The following is a 14,349-nucleotide window of genomic DNA, read 5'->3' as shown; positions in this document are numbered from 1 at the left end:
GCATATTACATATATGCATATATATATGTATATATATATATATATAAATTGAAAATTATATGCTGCATGCAGATTTCTCGGATGCTAGCACCAGTAGGAAAAGCACTAATCCAAAAAGTCGATGGTTTGATGCACAAAAAGAATGTAATTCCACACAATTATTTTTGTTGAAAAACTTATGCGATTCAGCAGCTAAAAAGATATGGGATCCTTAAATATCGAAACAAGGTGTTAATTTTGTTGATTTCCACTTGAATGAATAAAGTTCAATATAAAAGGAAGTGATTGTTTTATTATCTGAAAATTCCCTTATCCGGACAGTTTTGTCTCCCTATTAGTATGGATACGGGAGGCTCTACTGTACTTATATACGTAAGTAGCATTTGTAATGTTCATATTAACAAGAAAAACACTTATTTTTTTATATAAATTCAAATGTGTACTTACTCAGTAACTTCGAGCTGATCAGCCACTTCTACAGAGCCGAGTCTGTAGTAGACTTCGTGCAAAAATTTGTAACCTTGACCTCCACTACCCCTGCCGTCGATTTGAGCGATGATCACATTTTTTCTGCTAGCTAAGTAAGTGTTCCAGTCTATTTTAAACATTTCTGTTACTAACTGCGTGCCCGGTGCACCGTACCTATAAGAATAGCGGGGTACTATACATAGAATTTAGCGAAATACTATAGTAAATAGTATGTCAACTTCAATTTGGTAGTATATTTTAAGGTGTCTATACAAAACTTCTCCCGTTGCCCGATTTATCTGTGCTTTTTACATATTTGCTTTTACGTTTTTACATATTAGAGACTATACTTACACTTGGACAATTAAAGGATACCGCGTTATTTCGTCTTCTCTCAAGCCGGGCGGTAAATGTAACCGTACTTGTGCGTTATAACCGCCACTTATTTGAACAGGAAATGTTTTTATTTGCGGAAGTGCAAGATTCCCTACTCTTTCCTAAACAAACAAATTTTTACTTGGATATAAATGTCATTCGGTTTATTAATTACAGAAAGTTTTGGATTCTTAACTATTATAGAAAACAGAACCAGGAAAGTGACTTACACGTAACTGTGTATTATTCTGTAATACATAAATAAGCCGTGGCATGGGTAATTCTGTTTTGTATAATGAAACTGTCGGTATACTAGGTCCATAACATTCTAAAACGAAATAGTTTGTGCTCCCCCGTGGAAAAATAGCATTATGATATTGACAAGGTTCTTCCATGAATGCTGAAAGTAGAACAAAAATAATATCGTTAGACGAGTACCATAAGTATAACATATCTATCAGGTATCCAGGTATCTTGGATTCGTAACTATAAAACGTAAACTATTATAGTATAAAAATTAGTTAACTTGAATTGCACTTTGATGCTTACTTGGTGGTACATGTGCTTTTAGTTTTTGTTTTTTTGAAACTTTCTCATTTGTCTGTTCTTTTTCCATATTGGGTGTACTCTCTGTATGTGTTTCGTAGTGATCATGTATATAATTATTATCAGACGATGTACTGTGATGACGAGATAGAACTGTTTGATAGTCATTTAAATTTCCATCTGACGCTTCTGTACAAGTAATGCAAACAGCAGGGTGCAGAGCCGAGCCTATATGCGGTAATAGTGAACTCACATAATAAAGATGTCTCTGACCTGGCCGCATGGGTGGAATACCTATAAAGTATCTATATAAAAGAATTACATTAGATTCAGGAAAAATAATCGTTGCAACATTAAATGCTTGCAAATGACGAATTAAGTAAAAAATGGAATATATGTGACTTGAAAAGGAGAAACAGTAATTGAAAGGAGGAGTAATATTTAATATAGTCTTTGCCAAGATATAGCGTGGTCGTAAAATCGGACAAAACACTGAAAAATTCAGACGAAGAAATGAAAAACCAAGGAAGACAAATTAATTTCTCGGAATGTGTCACATCTACAAAAATAAATTTCGTATATTGGTGGAAATCTAACCATATACAGTATATACGCCTGTATGTCCGCTTCAACACTAAAACAAATAATTAATATAAACGCTGTGCCCATGGCAAAGTTCAGATTTTCGGAAAAATTGCGGTGTATATATCGATCTTTCTTTGTTAATAACTTTTTAGTAAACAATAGTCGGCGACTTTAACCTTCTAAATGTTACTCGGGGGGGGGGGGGACTTTGATAACATATGTCAAGGTCAAGGTGATCGGGTGTGGAGGCTTTTCGGAAGTTTATCCCATTTTATAAAACTCTTTAAACGCACTTGACATTTTTCAAGAATTATCCTAGGCCAGAATATTACTATTAACAGAAGTAGCAGAATACAAAGTACAGGAAATAAAACTCACATTGTATTGTTTACTTGATCCCATGCTACTATTTGGGTGACCTCGAATTTTCCATGCGTAAGAGGAACAACCAATTTTCGAGCAACGTTTACCCAAACAATATGTTTATAATAACCCGCTGGGCCATCTTTAACCGGACTTATTGCAATATAACTGCTTCCGTTTACTGAGAAAACAGGTGGTTCAGTTGGAGTATCCACCCATCCACGATGTTCAGCTATTATCCTCTGAATTTCCTGCACGATATATCCATATTAGTGAACATGTAACAGATTAGGTTCACTACAAGTGTTATGTTTTATATATATTATGTACCTGGCAATGCCACATTGGGCTTTTGCAAATAGTTACAACAGAAACATTCTGAGCTCGTGTTAACCATATTATGCACACCTCCGTTAAAGACACCCAGGAAGCCGATGTAAAATAGTGTTCTCTATTAACCAATACAAACAGTAATATTTATAGCCAGAATTCGTTGTTATAATGAAATATCAGATGTGGAATATTAAATTTGTTAAGCATGGTGTGTAGAACCTTTACATTTCAAATGCCTCGTGTATCGCGATGGCTCCGACGGCGAGTGTATGTTTAACCAGACACCAAACACTATACACGCAATAACAAGAAAAGGCAAACCACGTCAAAAAATAAAGTTACAACGAGTTAAAAAATAAAGTTATACAACGAGGAAACTAAAATCTGAAACTGTGAAATTATAAACTATAATAAGCAACACAATTTTGCGTTCGCGTCGAACTGTATTGTAGTTGATTGTCGTCGAAAAACTGAAGAAACATTGAGTCTGGCCCAAGATACGAAAGTGTAATACAATGTATAATACAGATCGGAAAATACGTGTCGAGCTGACAGATATGTCGTACGGCTGATCATACACATACACAGGTTCGACCGTCTGAACAACAGTTCCAACCATCGAAGCGATGTATATACAGTAAATCCTCGATAAGTGTTCGAAGTCTCCTCGCCACTAACAAGGGGAGATCTCCAGGTGTAACGCTGACTTTCTAATGAGATTTAGCACGATGATAGAGCTTGGAATTCTGAAGCCAATAGTATTCGTTTGAGCCGCAAATGGCCATGTTTATGAAATATTCAATGTTCAATGGCGAGGAACCTTCGAACACTCATTGAGGATTCTTCTACTCTTCTTCGATGGACATGAGCTCTGAACATTTGTCGAATATTCACTGCATTGCTGTATAAACTTCTGGGTATAAGTTACGTAATATCCAGAACTAGAATAGAAGCCTGTTGATTATGGGAGTGAAGTTATGACTAAAACAATATTATATAGTGTAGAATTTTTTGTACTTTTGAAAGTTGATTGGTTATTATTGGCAGTGAATGATGATCAGGGATAAATGAGGGATAAATGATGGATGAATGAACTTTCTATGAAATTATTGAAATTCTTTTTTTAAATTGGCTGATATTATGAAACGGAAAAACCATACTATGCCTTGCAAATAAGCCGTACTTAGTTATCGAAAGAAAACATTCTGCTTTAATTGAACTACTCTACTTTATGTACGTATAAACAATTTATCTACTGACGGGCATCGAAACATTTTCGAACTAAAACGTAATTTACGAACTAAGCATTTCGCGTAAAACCGAGTACGTCAGCTAGTATGTACATATACTGGGTGTTCACGATAATTTGTACCATCGCTTTTTTCGTAAACGGTAAACATTATAAAAAAACCGAGGAGGAGATAGTTGTAGTATATTTTACTAGTAATATGATAGCGTATCTAAAGTTGTTGTATTTTTAATATTTTTCTAGAAACAAAGGTGACCTTAATTTTTTTAAATGGAATGCTACATATTTTTTTACATCATATGAAAGCGGGCATTAAGGCGAGTTCAACCATGTAATATACTATGGTCTTCAGGGTCATACAATGGCAGAAATAAATTCTCAGAAATGCATTCTTACTAATGGAAGTCTCATTGAACACGAGATGTAGTCTGATTAATACAACCTACTAGTAAATACAATATTACGAAATATTAAATTTATTTCTTTTATTTTCTACCTTGTATGACCCTGAAGACCATAGTATACTATGATACATGGTTGGACTCGCCTTAATGTCCGCTTTCATATGATGTAAAAAAGTAGCATTCCATTTAAAAAAATTAAGATCAACTTTGTTTCTAGAAAAATATTAAAAATACAAAAACTTTAGTTACGCTATCATATTAGTAGTAAAATATACTACAACTTCCTCCTCTTCGGTTTTTTCTAATGTTTACCGTTTACGAAAAAGACAATGGTATAAATTATCGTATAAACCTTAAACCATGATCAGTATTAATTTCTCAGAGCGATTGCGGTCGACGGCAAAAAGTCAACTGCCAGTAGTGCAAGATTACTCGATGTCATTAGCGTCTGATCAATAAATTCTTGTCACGTGTAGATTCTACTTTACACTAAGTATTCGGTTCTTGCATACTTGAAAATGTAATAAGAATTCTGTTTGGTTTTAATTTAAGGAATGTAAAAGTAGGATTTTCGGGCTTGATTCATTCGACCAGTGTAGTACACATAGGACACTCGCAAACGGGACAATCGAGGTGTGTGCGTGCGTGTGGATGATAGTTACAAGCGGATTTATGATAAAGAGAATTTACCCTTTGTACTTGACAATCCCATAGGGTGATTTTTGACAAGCCCTTGTGGACCTTAGCGAAACACCGTAAGTCACCATTTTGGCTACGAGGTATACAGGGTGAGTCTCGTAACATGACGATTTCAAATAACTCGTGAGTTATTTGTTGTACGAAAAAATGACTGACAATAAGTGATGTAGGTGGGTTCCTGACAGTGATTACCGCAGCAGCGTAGTATCGCATTTTAATCGGAAACTACCCAATACACATTATGCTACTCGTACGACATTTAATAAGTTAATGATGATTTCAACTAGACTGAAGTTTTACAGAAAATACTACTTCATTTATCATGCAAGTACAGGGAGAGGTAAGGTTATCGAATCATATACTCTAAAATTTATTTGTAAACTCACACATGCTCGATGATAGATGGCGGTTTCACTACCTTCGTATGAATATTCTTTGGATCTGCCAAATCTGCTACGTAGAGTCGCGCCACAGGATTCGGAGTTCCTGGCTACAAAATCAAAATAATATCTAGTTGTATTTCTTCATTTCTGATCAGTGAAGTGTATTTAAAAATTGCTCATTATTATATGTGCACGTCCATATCTTTACAAACTGTAGTACAGTAAAATCTCTTGAGTTGCTCATAACTGTAAGGTGTCATTAATCAATTTAGGAAATTCTAGAACACACAATTATCCACGGAATGTAACTTTGTTTCATTTATTAGACTGTCGAGGAGAATAAAGAATCAAGATGTCCACAGTCGTTTTTGCAAATATAAATTATTACAAGGAAACGAAGAAAATGTTAACCATACTTTGCACTGCTTGAAAAGTATATGATTGGATTAAATTCCTAGTCCCTATCGAGTATTTTTAATTACACAGTACGTTCAATGTTAGCCGTTATTATATTCTCAATTAGTCCCACACTTGTCAGTAGGTCAAAACCAAGAATGTTTAAATATTTTAAAATATTTGCATTTAATATGTACTTTCATTAAATACTACTCAATCGCAACATAACTAAACCTAGAATCTGTAACGTCTTTAACACTGCTGTTCTGTTCGTATTTACTGTACACTTGGAATATTCGGGTCAGTATCACCCGGTATATAAGTTATTAATAAAAATATGGGACATTTTCACAAAATGAATTCTACCTGCTAAACTAAGACGAGCATCAATCATGACGCAATTGTGTTAGATGCTTTGTTATCGAGTTAATAATTGTTGAAAAACGGCTGCAATATGTCTGCCGCAACGAATTATACTACTGCCAGCGCACGATGGCCAGCTGACTCACGGGCTTGGTCCATGACTGCCAATGCCATCTATTATAGAGAGACCCGCTTACCTCGTAGCCGATGCGATGACGTTAGGCGCTAGGCGAAACCACAGTAGTCTTATCGAATAGTTTCTAACGCACCTAATACGAATCGTTGTACGACAATAAACCGGTACAATCGCTTATGTCCAGAAGGGCTTATCAAAATCTATTCTACAAGATTGCTAAGTAGAGAGGGAGAATGCCCTTTTACACAAATTTCCTTGTAGCTATCACCCACACGCGCGCATACACGCAACGCGATTTTTTCGCGAATGTTTATGTGTATTACAGGAACTGCAATTCAAACATGCAATTGTACAGAGTATTAATAGAAATATAGGACACTTTCAAAGAATGGATTCTACATGCAAAGCTAACAAGGGAAGGCATGGAAGTGTCCCCCTCCGATTTTCATGAAACTTCGTATGTCTGTTACGCAGTCAAAAATAAGGGATACGTATTTTTTTTATCGGTTGAGACTCGACTTTAACGGGGGAAACCACCCCTCGAAGTTTCGAAAGTACTATCTCGAAAACCAGAAGAGATACATGAAAACTTCTAATGGACAAAGTTTGCGGTTTTTAATGTAGAATAATATGGTGCTAACAAATTGTCCAGAATATAATTTGTTTATAACAACAAAATTTCGGATCGAAACTTCGAGGGGTGGTTTCACCCCTTAAAGTCGCGTCTCAGCCGATAAAAAAAATACGTATCCCTTATTTTTGACTGCTTAACAGACATACGAAGTTTTATAAAAATCGGAGGGGGACACTTCCGTGCCTTCCCTTGTAAGAGAAAAATCAAGAATTGTAAACACTCGTAAAATATGTACGACGTGATGGATTATACTACTTGCAACAGAAAAGCTAGCTAAATTTAGAATGAAATAAAATCAAACGAATGACACCACAACGTGACACAATTCAAGAGTGCGCTTCTCAAGTAGAATAACCCGTCGTGTTATACAGATTTTATAGGTACACTTAGGAGCAAACTCGGCTTCCACTAGAGGAAAAAGTGACGTAGGGAAGAACCTCCTGCTATTTGATATTGAGAATTATTGAAATATATGTCAAATGAACATTCGATTATCATTTATTTTAGTACTTGAAATCAATTTACCAAGTGGTAGGAGGCCCTTCTCTTACGTCAGTTTTTCCTCTAGTGGAAGCTGAGTTTGCTCGTGGGTGTACATATTACAACCGTATTTTCAACAATTAATAACTCCAAAAAGAAGTCTCGAACACAATTTCGTCATTATCAATTTTCTTCTTAGTTTCGCAAGTATAATCCACCCTGTGAAACTGTCCCACATTTCTATTAACACCCTGCAGAAGTACGGAAACACAACTAATAAGCTACGAAGACAAACAGAAGCACACTAAAACAGAAACACGGAATCACGCAGAAAATCTTTACGAGTATCCACAAACAATACTCAAGTATAAGACACGAGCAGACTCACAGCATATGTTCAAAATGTCCAGCATGTATGCATAACCGCAATCTTCTTTTAAATGACTTTCGGATCCTGTGTAATCCTTGTCTTCTGTTTGTATTCATCTCGTTGCATGCGTTCTTGATTCTTCTTAGCAGTTCTCCTACACCAGAAACGGATTTTGTATACTTCTTGCACCTCATGTAACCCCATGCAGAAAACTCCAATGAATGTTTGTAGATCGAGCTGGCCATTCGATTGGTCTTCCCTAGACGACCCATCCATTTCTGTATTCTTTATCCAAGTAGATTCTTGCAGCTGCATTTAAATGCGCTGGTCCTTCACCCTGCCTGAACTACACGTATAGTCACAGGCCAGAGATGGGCAAACTCATTATCTAGATAAAAATTTTCGAATAACGAATAAAAGATAAAAAAAAAGTATTTCAATTTTGATAACAAAATAATACTTTTTTTTATAAATGGATCGACATTTGTCGAACAATAATTATTTAATCTCATTGACTGTTTAAAGCTCAAAACGACACCCTTTTTCACTGTGTATTATTCGGATATAATTATGCCCAACTCTGTCACAGGCACATCCAATGTGTCATTCTATAATATATTCTGTGGCCTATATTGTCAAAAAAAAAACTGTGTACACCAGTCCTGAAATGTGCGGTGGTAAAACATCTCGTCCTCTGTATTTATTGCTTACCACTCCCAACTATACAATTGCACGAAACTGTTGCTGATAGTTACTTTGTATTATTACCTAAGGGTTTTCTTCGGCCCATATATGCTTATTTTGGAAGTTAATAATCCCATTACTATATGAAGTTCGTTTCATCTGTGAATAAAATATTCTTCACCAAAACACTGTCCCCTTCACATTTTCACATTAAGACCGGCCTGTGGAAGTTGTTAAACTCATCGCCAATGGTAACGAAACGGTGCGTTTGCTTTTAGTATTTGCCACAGGAACATTTGATTCATACTTGGAAGTTCCGCTACTCCTCTCGTACTTAGGGAAGCATTATCTCTAATAGTATTTTTACATAACAACCTTTACATTACATAGTTACTTAGGGAAGCATTATCTCTAATAGTATTTTTGCATAACAACCTTTACATTACATAGTTACTTAGGGAAGCATTATCTCTAATAGTATTTTTGCATAACAACCTTTACATTACATAGTTACTAAACTAGAATAAACAAGGGTAAACAATTAATAAGTAATACAAATTTAGATCGGCCATGCTAGTGCGATCACACACGACCCAACATTTTGGAGACGTCCACGGTCGCCCCCACTTCCGGAAAACAGTCGCTTCTATTTAATCGGTAATCTCAACGCTAGTAGAAATCGACATTCTTGATTCCATTGCAATACAAGTAGCTTATGATGTACTACCCGGTGACCACAAAGTGCTTTCTTCATTCTTCATTTCTTGGTGTTGTTATGCCTCCTGAATCCTAGACCCGTTTGTTGATAGAGCCGTGTTTTCATAAGCATTCAAGTGTGCGTTGAAACGTCTTCACATTGGAACTTCGAAGATATGGAAAACACTCCACGTAAATTCTTCTAGCTTCATGTCCGCTCTCGTATTCTCTTCTATAGGCAATTAGCATATCCGTTTTTTCAAAAAAAGTCAAATCTACCTATCTTCTTGTACATTCAAATGCAAAAGTTTAACCTATTCAGGAATTAAAAAAGTGACAGTTTGCAAATCAACGCGTCGTATTTGCTGAATTAGTGCGAAGACGCAGCGTTTGTTCGCCAGTTTTTGTTTCTTCCAATCCTGAGTAGATCGAGCTTGGAGGTGAAATCGTGCCACAATCATCACGTATCGCGTAACTTCCCACCCAAATATTGACACCTGTCACCGAGGATATGGATCTATACGATCGTGTTTCTATATAGCAAATACTAAAAGCAAATGAGTTCTATCCTCTCCATCTTCGACATCTACAGTTCATTGCCTTAAGAAGAAAATGCGACGGGAACAGTGTTTTGGTAGGGAATATTTGTTTCACGGATAAAACAAATTTCCCGTCAAATGGAATTATTAACTTCCGCAATAAGCATACATAGGGCGAATTATAACTCTACATAATAGTACACAGTAACTATCAACAACAATTTCCTGTGACTGGGAGTGGTAAAGAATAAATTAGTAGGATCGAATACTTCCAGATTGATTTACACAATCTTTTAACAACATAAACTACATGACATGTTAACCCTCCGAGCACGGAAACATGGTCACCGGTCCCTATGTCATTTCTGACCCCACACCGATATTCTACTACTGCACAGCGACCGCGATGTTCGAGCTCGAGGCCCTCACCGACACTGTACTAATACAGTGCCAGTATGGCTCGAGCTCGAGACCCTCACCGATATTACTACGCAGTGGCGGTTGCTCGAGCTCAAGCTCGAGCCACCGTCACCATGTATACAATGTAATGATTAGCTGGTACCACATTACATTTGGATTTTCGTGGTTTTTGGATTTTATGCTAACTAGAATAAAAATCTCGTGAATTATAAAACAAATTATATTTATTAGTCAATACTTCTGCGGCGTTTTGGCTCGGTCGTTCGCATGTAAACAAACATCGGTCGCTATGCGATTTACACGACAGCTCCGTCACTGCGTACGTGTCGCTTTCGAGACCGCGTGCCCCCACTCCTGACTCTGTCACTGTGTGCATGTCGCTCTCGCGAACGCGTGACCCAGGGACCGTGCTCGGAGGGTTAAAAGAAGAGACATCGGACGTGCCTGCCAAGATATTATGTGTAGTTCATACAGAATAGAGAACCAGCTAATTTTATTGTGAGTGCAAGAACCTATTTGTACATGTAATAGAGAAATGGTTGCGTCGGCCAGAGAAGACCAACTGAATAACTAGCTCGGTATTGGGTTAGACTGTTCAACACCTAACAATTTCTGCAGTTTTCAGTAAGCGTTTCTGGTAGACCTTTGTGAGCTGAATACGAATCTGCAAACCGTTTCTTTACAACACGTCGCTTTTTGAAATAATCAATTTTAAAGAAAATTGCAAATTTTCAACTTGGGAACTGTGTTGTGCTTTTACAGTAATAGTTATGCAGTTTCTTTTGACACGAAATAATTCTCTTGACTCTTCCGAACAAAATGATATAAATTATTATTATATTGTAGACATCTAAATATGTTTAAATAATGTTTAAAGTGAGAAGGACACCGAAAACTCACTACTTTGTGCTGATATTCTTTAATTTATTTCAAAAACTAAAGGTCTAGGAGAGAATCTATTCATAGCACGCGATAGAGTATACCTTTCTGCTAAGGGAAGTTTCAAGGAAAGTTACAAAATCTGTTTTGTTTTGTCGCCGCCGTGTGTTTTGCTGAACTATTTCGCTTCCCTATTTAAAACAAAACAGATTTTGTAACTTTTCTTGACACTTTCCTGAGCAGACAGGTTTGCTCTATCGCGTGCTATGGTTAGTTTTTCTCGTAGACCTTTAGTTTTTGAAATGAATTAAAGAATACAAGCAAATAGTGGTGCATTTTCGATGTCTTTTTCACTTTAAACATTACTTAAACATATTTAGATATCTACAATATAATAATAATTTATATTATTTTGTTCAGAAGAGTCCAGAGAATTATTTCGTGTTAAAAGAAATTGTACAACTATTACTGTAACAGCACAACACAGTTCCAAAGTTGAAAATTTGCAATTTCTTTTAAATTGATTTTTTCAAAAACTGAACGCGCTGGACAGAAACGTTTATTAAAAGTTACAAAAACGAAAAAAAGTTCAAACTTGTTGAACAGTGTTATTTGAAAAGCAAAATGTATACACCTATTCCTGGTGTAGAAAAACTGCAAAGAAGAATGAAAAGTGCATGTAACGAGATGAATAGAAACAGAGGATTAGTATTGCACAGGATCCCGAAATTACTTTAAAGGAAATTGCGATTGTGCATAGAAGAAAAACCTGAACATTTCGTGTTTTATAGTTGAGTGCTGTTTCTAAATACTGTGGACTCTAACTATATTGCCACTAAACATATTGCCACGCGAGACACTTCCCCTTCACACGTACTTTCGAGCACACAAATTCACTCCCCTACCACGTTCTGTACGCCTGCGCACTAGCACGATCCAGCTTTTGTGCAGATGCTGAGGCCGAGGCTATAACGATAGAACTTAACATGGAGGGGGCTCTGAACTCATTGCTATTTTACTCCCCTATAGCTCCGACCATGGCAATATAGTTAGAGTCCACTGTACTCGTAAAGTTTTTCTATGATTCCATGTCTCTGTTTTAATATAACGTGCGTCTATCCGTAGCTGTGTGTTTGTGTTTCTATGCTCGTATAATTGCATGCTTGTAGGAATCATGGTGCCTGTAATACATATGAGTACTCACGGACAGGGAAATTGTGGCGCATTTGTGCGCGACTATAGGTGATAGTTACAAGCGAATTTGTAATTAATCATCTCTACTTAACTGTCCCGTAGAAAGGACTTTGATAAGTCCTTGTGGATATTAGCGAGTGGACTGATTTGATGTCGTACAACGATTTGTATTAGATGCTGTATAAACTTTTGGAAAAGAGTATTGTGATTTCGCCTGGCACCATATGTCACAACTTGGGTTACAAGTTAAGCGGGTCTTTCTAGGTGGCTACAGCACTAGTTGTCATCAACCGAGCCCATGCATAAGCTGGTCGTCGCGGACTGACAGTAATATTGTGCGGTAATGGAATGTGAACATTTTCAAAGCGCATTTACCCTCTGCAGTATTGAATGCTGGAAGTAATCTATTCTGCTAAGAAAGCCTTGAGACGTACACTTGTATTTGTGAGTGCTTGGCGCATAATATGACAAAATGGTAGGTGACAAAACGATCAATCATTGTACCTACATTTATTAACACTAGAACTACCAAGCAAGTCTTGTCAAGACTTATCAATACACTCTTACAACGACGATTAAAATGTTACGACAATACATTTTCTCAGATCTTTTGCACCTTTTATTACGATATGAAAATGAAGAAATTAGTCAATTTCTAAATTTCCAAATTTTCAAAAGGTTTTCACGTTTATCCAACGATCGAAGCAAATATGCGTTTACCGTCGATAGTTCTAATGTTAAATACAGTCGCTTCACATATGAGTAACCTCTACTCTAAACTATTTGAATTTAGAAAAAATTATAAACGTCGAATTGCTATGAAACGAGACGTTCTTCTGATTCTTTCGTTATTTATTGGAGATTCACCAGCGTATTCAGTTCACTTATTTTAGCAGTATTTTGGTGAAATATTATAATAAACACGGTCAGCCGTTAACTTACTTTCCGAGACTACTGTATCAGACACGTTAATTCAAAATATTGAGAAACAACTGGTTAGATACATACCAAAATTGTAGTATTAACACATTCGCTGCCGGCGGTTTTGAGGCAATACTCTTAGCTGAATACCACGTACAATTTTCAAAAGTCTATGTATAGCTGAATATGGCATTGTTCTGCTGTTTAAAAGTATAAAGAGTTAAAATCGACGTTCTTAAAACATTGAACAGCTTCAGCCAGTCATTGTATAAAAAGAGTATCTAACCTAACAAAAATTCAAAATCATGGTAATGGTCATCGTGCTAAAGGAGAAAGGGGTGATCAATGCTACAAATTTTGAAGCAAACATTGTCGATGTACTGTCTACGCAACAATTGAACAAGAATTTTATAAATTACTTAGCTTGAAATAATATTTTATAACTACTACACATCCCAAGATTTTTAGTTCACACTGTATGATATTAAACACTTCCAAAGGGAATTCACAGTTGTTCCGAGTATATTTAATCAATTTTTATACTGCAATTTTTTGCTGCTTCGATGTTTGTTATTACAACACAAAGCGAATTATCTCACTATTTCATCGTGCTAAAGGAGACACGGATGATCAATGCTACAAATTTTGAAACGACGTAGAACTACGTTGCCGGTACTCAGCTAAAGAATTTAAATGACGTAGGACTACGTTGCCAGTTACGAATGTGTTAACTAAATTCGGTTACACCGTACCTCTGGTGGTCATTCCAAAAACAAAAGTCAATCTTCCACTTTGAGAGCTCATCTGATTCCACGCGTCTTCTGTTTCAACGACGTGATCGTGATCACGAACGAAACAGTTATAGATCTTGGCTGCAGAGGATCCGGAAGGAGAGACCGCCGTTCCTGACGATCGTCTCGTTGGAGCTTCCAGAATCCCCAATTCCTCTGATCGAATCGCAAGCGGGCTCACGGACAAGGTCCGAAGAGGAGGCGGGCGAATCCGTCGAGTCCAAGGACGACATCCTGGACGAGCTTCTGGAGAAGGTCACGGCGAACGGCGACGGGACAGAGAAGGAATCCCATGGTGGAAGGAAGAGAACCTCGAGGAAGTCCCGGACCGGGCACAAAAGGGGCGAGGAGCTCGTGGAATGTACGAAAGGAGTTCCAACCCTCGAAGAATGCACGAAGAACATTGTCGAAGGTCAATACAAAGTCTGCCGTTTTGGCGAA

The 14,349-nt window shown here is 36.9% G+C and overlaps 1 protein-coding gene across 1 annotated transcript in view; it reads right to left on the bottom strand.

The window, feature by feature from the left end:
* The window catches only part of LOC107189642 (prolyl endopeptidase FAP), a 7,676-nt gene extending 2,027 nt beyond the window's left edge, over positions 1-5,649 (bottom strand). The window contains exons 1-8 of the mRNA XM_015578226.1: positions 5,614-5,649; positions 5,409-5,512; positions 2,668-2,788; positions 2,353-2,588; positions 1,393-1,694; positions 1,074-1,243; positions 823-965; positions 448-642 (exon numbers count right to left, since the gene is read on the bottom strand). Coding sequence (XP_015433712.1) covers positions 448-642; positions 823-965; positions 1,074-1,243; positions 1,393-1,694; positions 2,353-2,588; positions 2,668-2,788; positions 5,409-5,512; positions 5,614-5,649 — 1,307 coding nt within the window. The remainder of the gene's footprint in view (positions 1-447; positions 643-822; positions 966-1,073; positions 1,244-1,392; positions 1,695-2,352; positions 2,589-2,667; positions 2,789-5,408; positions 5,513-5,613) is intronic.
* Positions 5,650-14,349: the final 8,700 nt, after the last annotated feature.

This window comes from Dufourea novaeangliae, unplaced genomic scaffold, assembly GCF_001272555.1.
Source record: "Dufourea novaeangliae isolate 0120121106 unplaced genomic scaffold, ASM127255v1 scaffold162, whole genome shotgun sequence".
Taxonomy (NCBI): domain Eukaryota; kingdom Metazoa; phylum Arthropoda; class Insecta; order Hymenoptera; family Halictidae; genus Dufourea; species Dufourea novaeangliae.
Note: the sequence above shows the minus strand (reverse complement) of the source record. Positions and strands in the feature narration are given on the sequence as shown.